The sequence below is a fragment of the Megalops cyprinoides genome, chromosome 1 (assembly GCF_013368585.1).
Source record: "Megalops cyprinoides isolate fMegCyp1 chromosome 1, fMegCyp1.pri, whole genome shotgun sequence".
Lineage (NCBI taxonomy): Eukaryota > Metazoa > Chordata > Actinopteri > Elopiformes > Megalopidae > Megalops > Megalops cyprinoides.
Window position 1 is genome coordinate 57,399,271 of NC_050583.1, and position 20,811 is coordinate 57,420,081.

The window sequence follows — 20,811 nt, forward strand, 5'->3', positions numbered from 1 at the left end:
GGGGGGGGTTATGTCAGATGGGTGTACATTTTGTGACTGAAATAGAGATCACCATTTTAATTTTGCATTGGCTGTCCTCATGTTCCCATGCACAGATAGCTTGAACTTTCCTCAAATTTAATATTGCACTGTTAACATATAAGTTCTTTCTCAATGACATCTATCAACTATTGTTTCTCAGTCTGCACATTTTCTTCACAAGCTATCAACATATCATTTCAATAAATCAGCTATCACTAATAACTCAATTGACTGTGCATATGGCAGAAAATATTTCTGAATGTGGTAGTAGTAAGTACCACATTAAATATGTAGTGTGCGTATATATATATATATATATATATATATATATATATGTGTGTGTGTGTATATGTCATGACATTTAAAAAGGTTCGATGTGTAATGAAATGCATGTTGTCAGGAAACACTAACATTGACTATAAGACAGTCTTCGTGTCATTGTGATGAGGGGAGAGGAGAGCAGACTGTGCTCTTTCCCTCATTATGGCTTACTTCCATTTTTCACCGGCTTGGCGGCCCCCTCTTTCTGGTCGCTGGGCTTGGCCGCAGCATTGCACTTATTGCACAGATCCCTCATCTCCACCAGACACTCCTCCAGCGCCTTCACGAAGACCGCCGAGCACGTCTCTGTGCTGTCCCGGAAACTGGACACACAGAAGATGATGTGGTCCAGCTGGGGGTTGTAGCAGGCGCCGTAGCCATTGGGAACCACAGGCCCATAGCAACAAAACATCTCCATGGTAGTGGGCACCTGTATGGAGAATGGAACATTCCAAAGTGCTGCTTCACAGATCACACCACTGGAGGTAGCTGTGGTACGTACACTTTTGGATGTAAATCCCAAAGAGCAGTTCTCACCATACAGTCAAATATATAAACAAAGCAACGGGTTTTATTACCTGGCTGGTGGACAGAATGAACTGGTTGGTGGCCCAGTAGGTTTCATCAGTGAAGATATCTGGTTTTTCCATTTTTAGTTCCTGTGCAATAGTTCGCAGTCCTAGTAAGTGATTGTCTATTGCCATTCCACTGATTGCCTGAATGTAAATATTAGAAATGACGGATTGTTAAAAGCATGCTTTTAAAAGGGACATCAAGATGACACATAATATATGCATAATCGTACTCCAGCACTGTTAAAGTTGAACTAGAGAGTAAAATTTAAGAGAATGAGTAACAAAGAGCAATTGGTGATGTGGTAGCCTAACATGTAAGTGAGCTCAGAAGATTTCAAAAAAATGTACACAGAAAACATGGAATTGAATTGAACAGAAATCATGATTGAATCCATAATATTAAAAAAAAGGCAATTTACAGTGGGAGGGGGAAGGTTATTTCTAACTTTAGACTGAAAAGATAACATAAAAAATATAACTAGTACTTACAAGGACAGTGTAACTGGTCTGGGCATTAATAGCATCCCACAATTTCTTCATCTTTTCAGCAGCCTAGGGAGAGGAGTCCAAGCCAGTTATCAAACAGATGAAGGCATAGTAACCTGTCTTAGACAATAAACATGTCTTCTAATTGATTGCATGAATAAAAAAAAAGATGTTTGAGGAGAGAAAACAGTATGTGACCCACATATGTATATGTATGTACGCTGTGTATATTAGCAGAAAAAACCTGAAGCTCGGAGAGATACTGGTAGAAGGCGCCGCTGTGTTCCATTTCCCAGACTCCCAAGAACAGGATGGATAACATTAGGGGAGAGGCACGGTAATTGGGAGTAAGTAAGAAAAATGACGTACGGGTACAGAAGACTTCCCATCCGTCATTGATTTCACAAAGGCCAGGGCCTCGGCAGTCGCGGAGCGGATGTTGTCCACTCGGCCTTCTCGGAAACGGCGGATAGAAGCGCTTTCGTAGGTGGACACCGGCCGTCCATTACATCTAAATACAGTACGATACAGACAGACGGCATTTTCTCCCCACATTAGCAACTTAACATTAGCATATTTTCATCCACTGTCGCTAGTTGCCACTGAGACACATGACATTTAAATTAGTGAATAAAATATTATCAAAATAAAGTCATGTTAAACAGTACAATTCCTCTGAGGGACTCTGACATTTCTCCAGCAATTGATCTCCCAGGTAAAAGAGCTGCTTTCTGCTTTTAGAATGAGAATAGGCATATATACGTATAGACATTTAGTAGATGATATTATGTGCTATAAAATTCATACTACATTCCTTTTTAATGGTGCAGTCATAATAAATATCAGTGTTAATAGCCATAATATCCATAGATATGCAGACAATGCAGTAGCTTGGCATTAATTATGTACTGAGTAACACACATGCACACATACAGTAATATGGTTAGAGGTATGAAGGCATTCAGTAACGTGAGTTAGAGCTCCCAAACTTTTACCTGTAAAATGCAAACTGTAGTGCAACTTGTATGAACGCATCTGGACTCATCTTTTGCTTTTTGATGAAATCCTTTCCGTAAACTTTGAACGTATAAACTTCCATGTCCAGATTTCTCACCAGCCTAAAAGGCAGGAAAGTTGGGTCACAGGGTTGACAAGAGAATCCAACACTAATGAAATTTTTTCTTTTACATTGAAACAGGGTATATCAAACATCCAGCCTGTCACACGCGCCAAAACGTTCCAGTTTTAACCTGCTGTGACAGCTCACGGGGAAGCCTGGCAGTGTTTCATTTCTCCGTTTAACATGTGGTCATGCAGCAGCGCTGTGCCAGGCACAGTCAGAGTGAGGGATTGTGGGCATTGCCTTTGGAGGTTGTCGGCGGAGGATGCCAGGAACCCCTGGACTTCGGGGGAACACTTCCAATGGAGTCTTCGGGGGGCAGGAAGCTCGGTGACGCTGGCCGCTCGCACCAGCTTGGAGGGACTTCCTCTCCTGTAGAGAAGACGGTCACAGGGTTCTGCACTGCCTTCTGCCGCTACTGTACGCTCAACATCCCCCGGCCGCCTCTAACTGCGGCACGACCGAGGGTGACAGATTACCTTGATGATCTGTACACTTTGATATTTTATAAATCAATAGCTTGCAGCCCTCTGCAGTCTGTTTTCCTGCACCGATGATTTGTCTTTGGCGCAGTATCACCGCATTGTACAGACACACTGATCGTTCATTTCCTCCACCTGAGGCAAGCGAACACTCAGAAAATGCAATGCGTGCTTCTCCGTTGCTTACATGTATTTCAGCAGGTACTCTGAGCACTGGACGAGGACGATTCCTTCGAAGGGAGAGTGCTCACACACCATGCCGCAGACGCCGTCCATCCCTATAACAAACTGAGATGGGCATCATCTGAAAGTGGCGCCATTCCAGCTTCCAGTAGACAGGTAAACGGAGACCACAGTTAAGCGTGTATCACCTTTTATTGTTTCGTACAGGACTTTTTTTTTTTTGTGTTAGCTACCCACAAACATTCAAAATGTCATATAAAAAAATCGCAAAGGTTCTTTTTAATTTGCCATTCAAGGATATCGACAAAGCACAGTGTAGAACAGAGGCCAGCGGCACTGAAGCAATCCCCTCTCTCAGTTCATATTCTTTACCTGCATGGGCTTGTCGTACCAGCGGTTTCCCCCATTTTTTGTGTGCCCTCCTCCGTGAAGCATTTGCAAGGCTCGGTTGGTGTCCTTTAGATCGAGTCCACAGGGGTCGTCCAGACACACCAGACAGAGGCACCTTTCAATCATATCAAGCGAGTCTCTGTTGGTTGAATCTGAGAGGGACAAAGACAGATTCAGAGTGTTTGTACAATGAGTTTGTTTTTGAGATCTTAATGACATTTGCATTCACAATAAAACCCATCCAGTGAATGTTACACTTGCAAATTTTGGCCCTGTTCAAAACGGTTCATGCCTGTCAAAGCATTTTACAAATCACAAATAACAGGATACCATCTTTGCAGCGTCCATTTAGAAAGGTATGTAAATAATTTTCACGTAATCAGCACCTTTTATCATTTTTGCAATATTTTAAATTGTGGTTATTAACTTAGCTTGAAGGTACTTGGGTTTTTTTCTTGAAAATTTCCAGCCACTTGCCACCATTTTTTTAAATATCAAACCTTTCACGAGTGAGCTCCGAGCTTCTGCCCACTGTGTCCTGCCGTCCGAGGTGAGCAGACCAATAGGAGGGAGCCTTTCCTCTGCATTGTCGGCCATTTTCATGATCTTATCCAGCTGGGTGAAGAGGTCCGTCTCGTTGAGCCGGCGGAAGTTTATCACCACGTCCAAAACAAAGAACTGGAGGCGAGGGGGGTGGAGGGGAGTATCAAAGGTCACTATGGCAATTAATGGACATGGGAGCTATTGCACTACACGAGGACGGCAGTAAGCTGCTGCATCAGTGAAGTATTGTGGGTAATCCACACTATTTTCGATATTAGGAGCAAACGTAATTCAACAGTATATATCCATTGCATTGTGAAGATAGCGTAAACCAATGTAGGCTGGGGGCTACGTAACATAAAGCAGGCCTTGTCGTTTCTTTTTGCAACGCTACACTTCACAGAAGCTGCTAACCTAAACAAAGTGCTCAATCAATGGATATATTGTTTCTCTAGGTTACTTAAACATAATTTATTAGGGTAGCTAACGTGAGGAGGCCAGCTGAGCAATTAACCGCAGTGGCTGGGTAATGAAAGTGCATTTAAAGCATTGAAGAGATGAGGCAAATGCAGAAGCATCATTATTTCTGCCCAGAATGACGGCCGTTGCAGCAATCAATTGTTCTTGTGTTTTACGGAAGCTTTCAGACAAACTGGCAGATTCAATCTCCGGTAATTCAGTTACACGTCTGCATCTCTCCGGGGACGGCCACATGTGGCACAGATTGATTGCCCCTGGAAGGATTTCCAGGTAAGGCTTCCTTTTTTTGCCAGTTCCTAATGTGGCGTAATTGGGTAATGGCAGGCGCCCTAATACATGACGTAGACTTGGACAGACAACAGCAACCTGCTCTTTTTAGCAAACCCATCGTCGCCTAGGGACACAGACACAGAAGATTTATGAAGCTATATGTAAGACCAGGGTTAAGTGACCCTTCCTACTGATATGACAGTAACCGTAAATTCACGCTCAGTGTGTCAATGCTGTGTAATGACGTTTCTGCAGAGTAGACAGTGACGCAGTATAACATGATGGAAATGCACTGTGCTCTATTTTTCCGCTAGTGTTCCTGACCTGGTTTTTGCAGGCCACAATGATGTGCTCCGGCTCTGGCATCACGCTGCTCTTCTGAGCCACCAGCGTGTCCTGCTTCGGTCCAGGCAGGCGGTAGGAAGTGAAGAGCCTGTAGTACTGCTCCATGCACAGGGGGGTCCCAGCCAGCTGGCCCCGGGCATACTCTACAGGCAGAGCCCGCCTGGCACACCACACACACAAACGCACACAGGCTACACTTCAGCCAGCACCTCTTAGCAATCGAGAATGCCTGGCTACAATCTCGGTACATCCAGCCTCAGCACTGCCTCTTGTTTTAAATGAAACTTCTAGGAGCTTTAATGGGTTTAACAAGGCAAAGTTTTTGGAAAATTGAGGGATGGAACCTACCCATCAAGAAGAGCCTTGTACTCCAAAACTCCTGAGATGAGATGAGCAGCAAATCTGAGAAAAGAGACACACAAATCAACAAAACAGCAACACGCACTGTAAGACCTAATTTGCTTAATGTGCACTGTAAGATGTAATTTGCTTATAAAGAGATAAACACACATATTATATTGTGTATGTACATATACTTTGCCAGGTATTTGATGGATATTTGCGATGGCTATGATGAAAGATGTTGTAGGGCTCTGTGGTTTCTATTTAAAGAAATAATTTAATCATTTGTCTGTCGTTTAACAGATAACAGGACTGCATCTGCTCATTCTGAGTTTCTTATGCCTTAGAAACTGCACAACAGGATATGATTGTCACCACAATCATGAGCATTGATTGAAATGCTCCATGGATGTCTTCAACAGAATAAAAGGCTAACTGAATGTGCACTGCAAAAATACCGAGATGAATTGTCCGCTAGCCTTTCAGCTGCATTACAATAAAGACTTATGAACAAAACTGATCAAAATTAAATACACCTAGGTTAAGCAGTTTAAGGAGACACTAATGTATAGTTTCTGTTTATGAGCAATACATTTCTTGGAAAATATGCCTTGCTTCACAGTATAGGTTTCACTCACAGACACATTAAACACAATGGTTCTGAGGGTGTCCAGCTATTGATACAGGGGCCTTTACTGATATAAATGTTGCTCTCTTGGGAGCATTAGTGGGAGGACTGAACTATGGGGGAGCGGACATAGCTACATTCAACCACATCACAGCCTGATGAGGTAATGTAAGTGGTTCACTGGACCATGTACAGTACATCCATGTCCTGTCAGCCGTCAAACTGACAATGTGTGTTGCACACAGGAACATCGCTCCTGAACCCCTCTCCCTCTCAGAGTTGAAAGGGTAATTCGATTTGGGAGGAGATTACAGGGAAAGACTGGAGCTTGATGTGTGCGACTGTGAAGGAGAATGTTTTGAGTTACGGTAAAACACAGGCACATCAACCCTTGTGTCTTATCAGATTCATCTGGTTCTACTTTTGCGCGCAAAGCCAGATCAATGTAAAAAGGGGGGCAGGCGAGACCTCTCAGTGGACATTAAACAATCTATGAGTCTCATAAGGGTACTTGGCTCTGTGATTCTTAATCTAATACCAGTGTCTGCTAGTATATTAACCATTACTTTCAGTGAACTGGAAGTGTTCCACCAGCCAGTGGAAGTACTTTGTACTCCATAAAGCGACAACAGATAAGAGCGAATTACGGTGTTTATGATCTAGTAGGAGCACACGGTATATTAAACCACACAACATTTAATAATGGCAGAGATTTAGAACAGAGCTGACTCTGCCGTAGTTACATCCTCTCAGCGTTTCTACATCTCCTGCCTCTGTACCGTACACATTAAAATCAATACGGCCTCGCTGTCCATGCTGACGTACAATAGCCTTCCTGTAGCTTATGACCATTGCCTACAGTGGTTTTCCTCACCAAAATGGAGCCGAATCAGAATTAATGAGGGAGTGCTCCATGTGAAGACATGTTAGGAGCTACAGGAAGGACAAACAGCATGTCCAAAACATACCCAGCATACCCTTCAGGCATGAGCTGGCTGGAACAATATATTGTACAATAGCCACCAAAATGTGATTTTAGAAGGTTTGAAGGAGCTATAGGATCCTTCGTGTGTACAATGCATACTACAGATATCACAGATAAGAAGAATATATGCCATGCTTTCGTCTGCCACATCATTTTAACAGCTTAAATACTGAGTGGATAGTATTTTTGTGTATGGTTTTATAAAATGATAAACACAAAAGCCAGAACCTTCTGATCGGCAAGACAAGTGAGCATACAATACACACCTGAGCATGTCATTGCGATCTCTGAATGTCTGTTTTGGAAAGACCATAGCAGGGCTAGAATTGACGGGAAGTGGCAATCTGTTGTTCAGGTACATGTCTTCAAGCCAGTAGTCGTATACCTGAGACACCGAAAGAAAAAAAATTGTCATGACATTTCGCGTGGTTCCAGTCGGCTGCGCCTCAAAAAGCTCCTCAGTGCTTTGCTGACCATGGCCGCGCTGTTCGGCTACCGTGACTGTTTTGCATCAAATTCGATTCTTACTTATGATCATGCTCATTAGAACAGAGGGCGGGGCTTCCTGATGTGAGATGTGGCCTTGTGGGCAGCTAAGCGGGAGAAGCCATCAGCACTGTCAAAGGCGACCGCATTGGTGAGGAAGGAGGGGAGAGGGGAGGAGGAGGAGGTGCGGTTCTGGAGAGAGAGGGGGGGTTTGATAGATCTCACTGCACTAGATTAATCCTCAGCTGACTGATCACATTCGGCCTTCCTGATGGATTGAGCTGGCTGAAAAACAAATGAAATACATGATGGATCTGTTGTTTCGGCGTGGACTCTCCTCTCCTCCATTTACCCCTTTTATAAATGGTTTACATGCATTGTGTCATCCCGGGATATTTGTGCCCTAAATCAATGGGAGCTTCGCCGAAAAGGCTGCGAAACGTTTTGCCGTAATAAAAAAGAAAGCTAATTGATCTTGCAGATTGGATGATGGATGGATCTCATTGATAGGGGCATTTCATTAATGAATTGTAAACATGCTACTTAATGTTAATTTGCTGCACACTGCGAGCGGTATGTACTGCTCTCGTTTGCAAAGTGAGCGTACTTTATTAGAACAGATAACAGCATGCATACAAATGTTGAGTTTGTGCAGACTCAAGTACCATCCCTTCATGAGCTACAAGTGATACTTTAGACCTCATTTAACCTAACCTCATAGAGCTTTGCTGAGCTTCAATGAAACTTTGAAATTTTGAAATTTGAAATTTTAATGTGTTTCTCCCTACCTTGCATCATAGTATATATAGAGTACATATGCTATATATACTGTATGCATGCTAAAAAGTAAGCAACTGGTTTCAGATGAAAAAAAAAACTTTCTTCATAACTGTCTTCATATTCTTCACAGTATTGCTACCTGTGTCTTTAGTTTGCATTCTCTGTAATGTATTCCTGTCTTAGTATGAGCTTTCAAAGTGCTAGTCCTACAACATTTAAGATTACGTTTTATTGCAATGTTGATGCTTCTTATCTGAAAGTAAGTGAGTGTACTCACTCTGTATTGTCACTATGGTCCTGTCTGCCTCCTGATCCCAGAATGCTCTGTAAAGCTGCCTGTGGCCCTTTTGTCTGTTAGCAACATGATAGCAGGTGTGTGAAATGGACATGAATTCTAATTCCATTCTCATCCCAATGAATGGGATATAATTATGTTATAATTTTGGCAGTGCAGTGATGCTCCCTGAAGACTGAGCTCATAATTCACTGAATGTACCTAAGTGCAGGTACAATCCAAGTCACGATCCAAGTTTTCCAAGTCTTTGTGTTCTGAATTGTTTTAGTGTTTCTTAAGCAATTATTAGCGGTATGGAACATGGCCCATATGGTACAACACTCAGTTTCAACTTTCCACTGAACTTACCTACCCTTTACCTTTGACTGTCAAGCATGTGCTACTTGATTACATTTTCTTTTACTTTTAGCAAGCACCTAAGAAATCCTATTGTATAAATGGTAAAACTGTGGTTTTAGATTCTGAAAATCCTGTTCTGTTTCACTCCTTGTATCAGCATTTTTTAACGATATTCATTTCATTCTTGATTGACATTTTTACCAGGAAAATTTACCCAGTTGTCGATTTTGTCTCTCCTTTCCAGGAGCCTTTTCTGGAGGAGCTCTCCCACACCTCCTGGTGCCCCGAACTTTTCCACGATGGCTTTGGTTTTCCTGAACTGCTCTTTGCTCACCAGGTGTTCCACACATTTCAGGTATGTGTCCAGAGTCTGCTGCAGAGGGGGGACTGGCAGCTTGGGCAAGACCTAACCAAACAGAGACCAACCCCAACCCACAATGAATTATGCTCAAATTCCCTGTATGTACGAAAGAACCAATGCATGCACAACTGCCCATCCTTTTCATGTCTGTGGTCCCGTGACATTTTCTCATTATTCAGTGGATTCACTTGCATTTCTAACTGACTCTCTGGAGTTTTTGTCTTATGCTTGTGTTCTTTGAGGCATGGTTAATTATTTATAGAAACTGCTTAAAGACAGATAATGAACGGATATCCAAGCCTCCTGGGGGAAATATTACTTCCCTTTACTTGCTTGAAAAATGCTGTTTTTATAGCATAAAATGTTAATTACGGACCCGCCAAACAAACAACTCATTGCTAAGACTCCTTTCAAGCAATATCTTTAATTTAGATGACATTAATTGTTGGTGGTAGGGTGTTGTGATATCAAAAGGAAATCAATGCATTTTATTAAAAACTGGAGCTTTGAAAGTTCTATCACAGCTAATGAAAACATGTTTGACATGACATATTCATTTGTTTTGGTAGTTTTTAGAGTTGCTTCAGTATGTAATTGCCACATGCTGACATTCTTTACACATACTGTAATACATTTTACATTAAGTTACTTTTTCAATTGTTATCATGATTTTAATTTTTTACTTGAGATATGCATTAATGCATATAGAGGAATTTGTATGTAATTACAATAGCTTTTTACAACCTAATCTATTTCCCATATTTTGCAGTTTAGACACTGTATATGTGCATATGTTTGTGTGTGTATGCATGTAGATGTGTGTGCGTGTGTGTGTGTGTCAGGGGAGGGGGGGGGGGGTGATGCATGCATGGGTGCATGTATGTCACATATATTTGTGTGTTTCATAAATCATAGAAAGAAAAGAGTAACATCATGATCATTGAACAAACATATTTCTTGTCAATGTACTCAGGAATTTTCAATGAACTCAGTACAGCTGTGGCTCCACTTTCACTGATCATAGTATGCTCCCAGTGTTTCCCTTTTCTGAGTATACTTTCATTCACATACTGAGGCCTCTTTCAGGTCAGGTACATTTCTGACTGTTAACCTCAGTGTGCTTGTGTTCAAAGTTATATTAGTACTGGTCAAAATTCAAAAGAAGAGAAGCATAGGTCCCTCAAAGGCTACACTGACATGCTATGATGTAAATGGAGAGTAACTCTTTGTATTTTCAAGCACTGCATATGTACCGATGCTATACAGATGGGGTATGGTGGAAAATACTCATTGAGCAAAAGTATTATTCATTTTGCAAATGAGGTCAAATTTTGAATTTGATAACCAAACCTACTCATAACTCTACTGCAGCTGCAGTCTTTATCTGTGGATGCTGAGATGAAATGTTAAGGTAATTTAATTTTGCAGAAGGAAATCATATTTGTATATTACAGCTCTGCAGAGTTTGATACATGCAAGCAGCTGTTGCCAGTTTCTGTTGCATTGCTCCTTGCAGAAGAAATTTATCCCTATTGTAAAATAAGGGCACGATGGATTTCTGGTGTCATAAGGACAGCACTGGGTCTTTACACACAGCTCCCCAAGATTGTCCTTGCATCTAAACTTAGCCATTCTCATGCTATAAGCAAACACGAAAATAACACAAAACATTTCACATTATGTAATTTGTTAGATTACCAAAGTTTAATTTTTGCCTCTTTATGGCAAATCTTGTATAAGATCAAGCTTTTTGTTTCATGCTGTTTCGTGAGTAATGTTTGCCTGTGGTTCAGACAAAGCTTTTGCTGTCCGAGTGAAGACCACGTCTCTCTGATCTGGACGTAATTTGACATGGTGTGTACAAGAAAGTAATTCTTTTTTATCTCAGCACACACACACGTCAGGCTTGCTGTGCCTTATCTTTGATACCTGAGACCATAAGACTAATGAGTGGTGCTGCACAGACAGTGAACCACTGCTCTACACGAATACTTATAGCAGCATCAGTAAAAGAGAAATGTGCCTTCATCCACCTTCCCTGACCACATTGGCGACACTGTTCCCGCTGGAGCCTACTGGTTGTCATGCATGTTTAATACTAGGGTGGGTAATTGCTCTTGGGACACTTTGCAATACTGAGATGTACCACCATGGGACATGACATTGTATAATGAGACTCGTCAATCTATAAGAGCTAAAATGACTGTCCATTCACATGATCAAGAGGGTGATTATGATGTGCTTATGTTTATGATTATGATTGTGAGGATGAACATGACCATTGCCATTATTATTATGAGTATTCCTGTTTGGTTAGCAGCATTTGCAGTCATAGTATTAGTGTTATGGACTTGCGGTTTATTTTCAGCACCATGGACAGGGATGACTCCGTGTTTAAAAAATAAAGCACATGTTGGCATTTAAGCTCCATTCTGGTTATTGTGTCATTATTAGGTTTAGTGTTTGAAAGTGTGTACAGCTGCATCCTGCTGATACTTCAAATGCCAGAGATGCCATCAGCGCTCATTATTCTAAGGTGCTGTTTACATTGAGCATAATATTCCTCAACATCAATTGGGAATGAATGTGAATATGTGACATTTAGTTATGCTGAGACCACGTGTAGATGTGACAGTACTGACAGATTTGACAATACTGAGTTTTTTTCATTTACAGTGTCATTCTGTTTGCCCTCCTTCCAGCCCCCCCCCCCCCAGCCCCCCCCCCCATCTTTCTGTCATTCTCAGAGTATGTACTGTATGCATGTGGAATGTTGAAGGTATTGATAGAACAAAGATAGTCTGCTGCTGAATACAGCTGTTGAGCTGTCCCACTGAGGAAGTGCCCACACTTTTGCTCGTATTTCCAATCAAGGCTAATTGTTTAATTGGGAAAGTCATAGCACAAACTAATGATGAATACTATAGAAGAAAAAGCCATTTGAATATATGATGTGAGAGCATTACAAAATATTCTGACAGAGCATGAGTCATATTGCAAATACAGATGCAATCATTGATATGGTGCTGTCACTACAAACCTATGTGTCGATTCAAAGAAAACTGAAATCCCTCCATGATCAATATGTGATATCAGTGTGTGTTTTCTTTAAAACTGCTTTAGTGTTTTTGTTTTTCATAGCATAATGTGTACCATGTATACATTTAGAGCAAAATGTAGCAAAAATGTATACCATGTATACCAATTGTAATAAAACGTCATATTTACATTGCTGTCTTTTGGGCCTTTGGGCTGCTCTGGTTCTAGAACAGGCATCGTCGGTGCTGACAAGTCCAGTCAGAGGAGGAATGGTGGGAGCCCTCTGAGTTGTTCTCTGTCCAGTTATTTGAAATAAGAAAAAGAAAAGTTTGATTAAAAACGGGATTTTTTTTTTACATCGGATCTGCCAATTCGTTTTCACGTAGGCAAATTTAAAGACATTATTAAAAACGTGATTGTGTAATATGAAACGCTATTGAAAACAAGTAGATTTACACTCATTAGTTATCGCTTTCAAGTATTAAATGTATAATTAGAAACTATAAACATAATTATAAATATTAATTGATTAACTCATATAAATCGTCTGCAAATTGACGTTTTCCTTTCTTTATTCCTCTGTTATGTTCTCGGGAATGATCAGAAATGTGCATTCCAGGGCTAAAAACACAGTAGTTACGCAGACTTATCTTACCAAGATATACTCGAATCCTTTCTCTATACAAGGTTCGTTGCTGAATGACAACACAAACATTGATATCTGATTTATATCTGTTAAATTCGATTGCTATCAATAATTTCAATCGACGATCAAATAATTCAAAAGTTTAATTCGCTCAGCATATTAAAACAACGGAAAGTCCTCGTGGTACACAAAATTAAAACCACCGCTTACCTGTGGAATAGATGTTCTGGAGACTCTTCAAAAGGTCGAAAAAGTGGACTCAGCCGCATTTTCGGTCGCATCCATGCTTATACGGCCTCGAGATAAGATCCCACATTCCAGCTGCGCGCGAATTGGACGGCTGTTCAAGTTGAGTCCCCTCCTCAGCATCCTCGCTTCACCCCCATCGCTGGCTCAGAGTTCTACAGCGAGCTCAATAAAGATGCTTGTAGGTGCACTTCCCTACCTACCCCTGCAGGCAGGAAACTCCTCCCATCGAGATTCATTCGTGGAACTCAATATTTGACAGCTTGCTTTTCCAGCCCACCTCAGACGGAGAGTATGAAAATTGTCTGTGGAAGACGTTGAAATTATGGATAGCCGAGAACGAGATTTCACTGTGCCCGGGATAACCGAACGTGCGCTTGATGCTCAAATGTACGTTAGTTATGTTGGAAAACATTGGAAACCGTAACATTTGGGTGTTTTTAATTTAGTTTTAGGTACTATATTGGTTCGCTCGGTCCTTAGAATGCATTTAATAAGAATGTAGACATTCGGGAGTTTTCGGGAAAAAAGAATGCCAGGAGTAACTGAAAAAGAAGAGGCGGTGAACGGCCATCGATATCCCCTTGTCAAAGGATGAAAAAATTATATATATATGACCATCTTTACATACTGACCAATGGTAGTATATGTGTTACATTCACATACATTTTATCATAACCATCCGCTGGATATTAATTAAATGTTTCCTAAATGTTTTCGGGTATAAAACAATAGGAACAATGGGCTGTTTGTAAAATTTAAAAATGACCCATGCGTGTTTCGCTAAAGGTGTCTTTATTGAGGTTAACTCGTGAAGTATATATTTATTTTTTAAATCCTGTCATTCTTCACAATATCTGTGGAATCGTGTGATAATTGTTCGTTTTTACTGTGATGGGCGAGCAACTAACTAACAACTAGCCTAACTAAGATGCAGTGTATCGGTATATAATAATTACATAACTTTTCACCAAGAAGTGACATTTCTCATTTATGTTAATGTTCTTACCTCTGGCAGTTGGTGGATCCGGTGATGTGTGTCTGTGTGTAGGAGTGTGTGTGTATGGTGTGGGGGTGGGTGGGTGTTTATATATATACCTATATGTATATACGAAAGGACTTGAAACATACGTAATTTGATACGTACATTTCATGACAATTTTCAGGTGTACTTTCACACAGAACGTAAAATGTGACATCCGATACCACATCTATCCACAACCCCCCGGAGACTTAAATGCAAAACTGCAAAATTGATGCGTTTAATTAGTGTAAATGTGTCTTTTTCTTTTAAAATGTGAAATTAAATTTGTAATTATTGAAACTGAATTCTTTTATAAAGCAAACAAGCAAAACAATCTCCTTTATTCCTTTTTGCCGTTTTTTTTTTTTACCACAGTTCTGGCACATTGAGTGTGTGTCCCCTCCCCAAGCGAAAGAAAAGCTTTGCTGATATTTAAATCAAAGTATTTATTAAAATGACAGCAAACGAACGAACAAATAAACGCTCAATGTCATTTTAACATTGAGCTATATTTAATCGGATTACTTACTTTTGATTTGAACAGTAAAACCCCTTTCTCATACATACACACCCTCAAATATGCATAGTTCTAAATACTTAGGTTTTCATTATTTACATTGCTATGTATATACACATATGTACAAATAATGGTTCATATGATACACATTTGCAGCCCAGAAATACACAATCCAAATTAATAAAGACTGAATACGGACACTGGTGCCAAAACTCAATTTATTCTAATCCTATATTTTATATGTCACGTTGTGTGTTGATAATAGCAGCAAACCAGGTGATTGGTTACACAGCATATTGTTAAAAGAAAAAAAAAATGTTTCTCTTCTTTTGTACACACGAACATATGACACTATACAGCATTTGTTATGCATTTAAGTCCATAGATATGCAAATATATTTTTGGAATACATTTATCTATTTACCTTTTTACAATGCTATACAATAGTTTTGCACACATATTCAACTGTTATTAGTTAACCTTTCACAACACTCCAAGTATACGTCTAGATGAGTTAACGTTTCACTACAGACTTGTTCAAATACGACAGAAAAAAAAATCCTTCATTGTTTTTACGTGACCGTCAAAGTAAAATAAATCCGGAAAGAACTGGTTACACAATCATGATTAGGTGGTTCGGTAAATACGTTGCGCATCAGTACAGTACATTACATGGCAACTGCACCACTACTGTATTGTAGGTTTGTCTGAATACTGTTCCTGTGGTCACAAAAAGGGGTGTGTATCTTGTAAAGTTTTAGCTCAGTTTAACTATATTCAGGCCCAGACGATTCCTCCTCAGAATATGACCTTGAGTTTCCTCTAAAGGTGTCATAACCATTCTCATCACTGACCATGCAGTTACCGGCCGAACTATAGCCCTTCCTCCTGGCTTTTCGTTCCTCCATCTTTATGGTATCATATAGTCCCTGGGGTCCCTCTTCCAGAAGAACATTTCTCTCCGAATGAGACGGTTTCATTTGGCACACATTTCTGAGCAGGAGGAGAGCGGGTGCGTACAGTACATTGACGAGACCCATACCTAGATTGAGTTGCACAAAGCCAAGGGTATGGACAATCTGACCTGCAACAATGGGTCCCATGGCATAAGCGACAGAGTAGGAGATGTCTGCGATAGCGTAGACACTGCCATACACAGAGACGTGACGCACGTCTACCAGAAATGCAAGCGTTGGTAAAAGGGCAGTGTCCACGAGAGCAATGCCGAAACATATACCACAGAGAGGGGCAATTAACTGTCCAAAGTTTTTACAGGCAGGTACAGTGCATGAGCTGGCACCAATTATGACCATACCGACAGCTCCGTAAAACCACTGCAAGTTAGGATATTCGGCCGCTAACTTCACAGTAATGTAAACGCCCAGGACGTGGGGAAAGAAGGCTGGCAACCAGGTGAGTCCCATCTCCCATTTTGATGCATTCATGGTGGTTTCCATCCAGTTGGCAATGGTGGGTTCCAAAAAGGCCAAGGGGATATTACACACTGTCAAAGCTCCAGCTACCACTGCGATGTAGGGATCAATCATGAGTCTGTAGATAGGGGTACCCACAGGCATGTTTTCCCTAGTCCTATTCGAAAAGGGCTTAATTACAGTCAACAACAAAATACCGTCTGCTAAGCAAACACAGGCTAGCACAATGAATGGTACCCTTTTACCCGCGAATTCGTATAGGACGCCCCCAAAGGGGGGCGCTACTAAGCTTCCGAACGAGATGAATGCCAATGCGATGCCGAGGGCTCGACTTCTCTCTGCCTCCTCCGTGTATTTGTCGGCAATCATGGCAATTCCAGAGGTATCTGCAAAGGCTGACCCCAGACCCTGCAGACTGCGAGCCACGAACAGAGTAGCGTAGTTCTCGGCAAAGGCAAATATGCAAGTTGATACAAACATGACAGTCAGTCCAATCAAAAGTGGAATGTCGTATCCGACTCGGTCTATGAAGGTTCCTGACAGGGGATTCACTAAAAGCTGCAGAATGGCTTTCGACGCAAACAGAACTCCGATCTGGACGTCTAAATTGTCCCTGGAGGCTTTACCAGGGCTTGTACCGTTGATTGAAGAATTGGAATGCACAGTTACATGGGCGTGTTCCGATTCACTTTCGAGATCAGCAAGGTAATCTGGTATTATCGGCACAATAACCATGTAAAGCATATTATCTAACAGAAGTGCTACGCAGACAATCACTAAAATAATCCGTCTTTGACGATTAGGGTCTTGCATAGCTGTACCTAACTGTTTAGTTCTTTGGCCCATCTCGGATAATTTCACCGCGGCAGATTTCGCCAGCCCGGTAGGCTCTTCTGAAGCCATGATTCCCTACCCTTTAAGGAAAGTTTCTTCTCCGAGGCAACGCAGCAATACCGTCCTTCTACAGTGAAATCTGGTCAGTGCAGATAATACACTTTCTGAACATCGATGATTCTTCCTCTCAGTTCACTTACTCGGCGCTGAAGGATGCAGACGAACTTTTCCCTTTATATTTTAGTGTCGCAGTTGTTCACCGCCATTGCTTTTTCTCGGTCTCGAGTTGAAAGCGTTTCATCCTCGGTGTCCGATGTTATTTCATGGTGTTCTTTCCGTCAGAGAGGTGACGCGGTGGAAACTGACACCTTTTGCCCCGCAAGTTATTTCTTCATTCGCCCATCCTCCATGTCACGTTTTTTTTTTATTGAACAGTTTTTGTTGCTTGTTTACAGAACTTCAGACACCCGAGATCTCTGCCTGCTGAATGCATATCCTCTGCCACCTGTAACAGTGCGCTGTATGGTCGCATCTAGGATCACCAGTGGTTTTGTTGCCATTGGCACGGATTGACTCGCATGCTTGTCGGTTCTTTAGTTCTTTTTTTCTACCTTTTTTTCCATGGGCTGTGACGCACAGCCAGCTTTGCCCCCAGTGGTCCCTCAGCCAGTTGCGTCTTTCATGCTAATTTAACACATGGCAAACCCTTAACCAATAAGCGGGAACAGCAAACCACTGAAATGCCAAGGGAAGGATAAAACCCTACCTACATTAAATGAGTCTTAATTCGCTGACCGACGAGTTTCAGTCAAGATGACTACCACTCATCCGCGAGGCATTCATGACGATCGGAGATTTAAAAAAATACGTGACGAAATGACATGCATCTAACATAGGCTACTTTTACGTGTGATCATTAAGATGGGTTTAATATTAATGGGGTGTTTGTGTTATATTTATGCTTTCTCTTTCCTTAGCGAAGTGTTAATTTCAAGTAAAATAGATTACCTAAAAGTATTCATATAGGCTAAGTAATGAAGTCATTTCTCAACAGAAGAGAGATCAATAGTTTGCTTTTTAAGTGATAGATAACGAAACGATGTGAATTAAATTATACTCGAATCACTAAATGTATATCTTTGTTCATATTCCTTTGTGTTCTATATTCTTCTTTTTAAACGCAACAAACTATACTTTTAATATTTTGGCAAAATGTCTTAGCGTGGTGTAACGCTTAGGCTATTTATCATGAGGCGGAGACATGCTTGAGTGGATGCCACTGTTGTACTTGTTTGTTTGATTCTCTGGTTTCCGCAATAGGCTATACCCTACGTCCAAAACATTTTTTGTCTTACCTTTGCTGTCCGCATTAAAGAAACATTGCGGAGTTCTGTTAGGAAGTATTCTTCAATGAAACGCAGTGTGTTTGTAAGCTTAACTTCCTATTCAATTTCAAGTTTATTAACCTATTATTTATTTATCAAAACACAGTTTTGTTCTGGCAAAGGGAGGCACAACTCAACATCACCCAATGAACAGCGTCAGCAGGTTGGCTATGTGTGAATGCTCACTCCGACGTTTGGGAAGCCTGAAGAGCATCTGGCAACAGCGCCCCCTATGGGCTTGCGCATTTCTTTAAACTCCGAGGTCCAATGGTTAAATCATACAAATATTATTCTCATGATATGCTGAATTTTTAAAACCTATGTCTCATCTAGTTCTTACCGTTAAAAAACATCGATGTCAAGATATCCTTTGATGGTCTGTTAATTCGGTGGTGTAACACTGATAACGCAAAAGCGGAAAAGCAATTTCCCACCACTTCACCGTGCACTTCTGACGAGTCAGCGTTGTCACGCGGCTTCTGTTGGAATGGAGCCCACACATTGACCACGTTTTCGCTATAAGTAATACTGAAGTACACACACTGGACTACTCCAATTAAGCTGATACGCTAATAACGAATTCTCTATAATAACACCCCCCATTTATCTTGTGAGGGCCATTACGCACTCAAAACGTCCATTTTAAATCTGGGATTCAAATTCAAAGACTTATTTTCCTTCACTTTATTTATTAGACAAACGTTATATAGAATTTCAGACCCGTAGGGTGTGTTTTAGACAAGAACAGAGTACACTGGCACTTGGTTTATCACTCGTAATAACTGGCAGAATGAAGCTCACCACACCCCGGGCCCTGAGAGAGCGATTTTTTTTTTTGTTTTTGTAACGCATCATCAGAAGCGTGTGCACTCCACTATCAACGCGCTGTTCAAAGCCCGGGCTGGCGGCCTCAAATACTTTTCGCTACAAAGTATGTTAAACAAATGAAAATGCCAGCGCTACGCTAAAGGTTAACAGTGGCAACTGTTTAACGTATCCATGCTGTAACCACAGAAGTTCAAAATGTTGCATAATACAGGCCGTTTTTTAAAATTCCTCTTTTTTAAAATTTTTAAAAGATGATTCAGATCTGTCTAGTAAACATAAAATTAGTATGTACGCATGTTGCAGTTGCTTACATGATTATAAGTTATAGCAGCATACCGGAAGACAGCGTACATTCAAAGACATGTCTTGACCCTTGCGATGAATTTTATCGATCTGTTTTGGGAATAATAAACGCAGGTCTTACGTCGTATTTGAGCACGCCTGAGGTGAGGGACAGTTAATTCGCTCAAGCGGAGTGCCTTAATTGGGTAGAGGCATTCAGATGTACATCCTATCTGCTCTGTGAATCACACGCGTGGAAACTGTGCTGCTCCTCAGTATGACGCCGGAAGACAGGCTATTAGAAGAGTAAACCCCAGGGAACAGCTTATCTTCCGATAAAATATTTTTCTACTTCTTACACTTTTTTGTCAAAGACTTTATTAATACCTTTCTGTAACACTTTTTAATGCCACTCGTACACGCCTTCGATTTAAACCAATTAACAAACCATCGACATTTTTTTTCATCTACAATTTATTCTGATCGGTAATTCCGTCGGACCCATTCGTAAACGCTCAATAAAAACAGTTTGCAATGGTCCAGACACATGGAGCGTCGTACCCCAAACCACTGCGTCTAGATAAGAAGTGCTCTTTAATGCATGAAGTTGATTCACAATGCCCATTTAAATTGAAGAAAAAAGGTATCTAGGTAGGCTATTGAAATGTTCTTTCTTTCTTTCTTTCTTTCTTTTTCTTTCAATTAAGTCGTCTTTATACCTGGAACTTTAGAACCACACATAATTGGACAGCTCCCAATTCTTTTTTCAGAAGAGTTGAAAAGGGCAGCACCTTGAGCAAAATGAAAATTCATGCAGTCACTGAAAACCCGCCCACAGCTTTTTTTTTCGGGATAATAAATTGGTTTCTGTATGCTAGTCTTTCAGCTGGTTCGACTGTCAAGAGAGCTCGCAAAAATTCTTCAATGAGCTGCTTAATTTACGCATCGTATTTGTTGGGTCTACAGGGCTTGATTGGAATTAACATTTTGAATAAAAGAAGTCCAAAAATATATACTGTATTCCACTATAGTGAATGGAATAACCATTTCTGCATATTCTACTTGCGATTGCGCAAATTGTGATTTTTTTAAAGTATGCAAATGCACACATAACCGTAAATATGGAAACATAAAATGCAGAGTTT

At 40.9% G+C, this 20,811-nt stretch overlaps 2 protein-coding genes across 2 annotated transcripts; both read right to left on the minus strand.

Annotated features, from left to right (window-relative positions):
- Window positions 1–362: 362 nt before the first annotated feature.
- Window positions 363–13,515, minus strand: LOC118784784 (choline O-acetyltransferase-like). Its single transcript, XM_036539205.1, has 15 exons — window positions 13,328–13,515; window positions 12,661–12,766; window positions 9,286–9,477; window positions 7,438–7,556; window positions 5,565–5,618; window positions 5,196–5,376; window positions 4,079–4,256; window positions 3,561–3,730; window positions 3,193–3,293; window positions 2,767–2,895; window positions 2,399–2,521; window positions 1,773–1,914; window positions 1,407–1,469; window positions 921–1,058; window positions 363–772 (listed from the first exon to the last, which is right to left on the minus strand). Exons 2-15 carry the CDS (start codon window positions 12,706–12,708, stop codon window positions 503–505), a joined length of 1,908 nt encoding a protein of 635 aa, XP_036395098.1. The 5' UTR covers window positions 12,709–12,766; window positions 13,328–13,515; the 3' UTR covers window positions 363–502.
- A 1,976-nt stretch (window positions 13,516–15,491) lies between these two features.
- Window positions 15,492–17,744, minus strand: LOC118789147 (probable vesicular acetylcholine transporter-A). The gene has a single exon (XM_036545477.1). The coding sequence runs from the start codon at window positions 17,238–17,240 to the stop codon at window positions 15,672–15,674; it is 1,569 nt and encodes a 522-aa protein (XP_036401370.1). The 5' UTR covers window positions 17,241–17,744; the 3' UTR covers window positions 15,492–15,671.
- Between the last annotated feature and the right edge of the window lie 3,067 nt (window positions 17,745–20,811).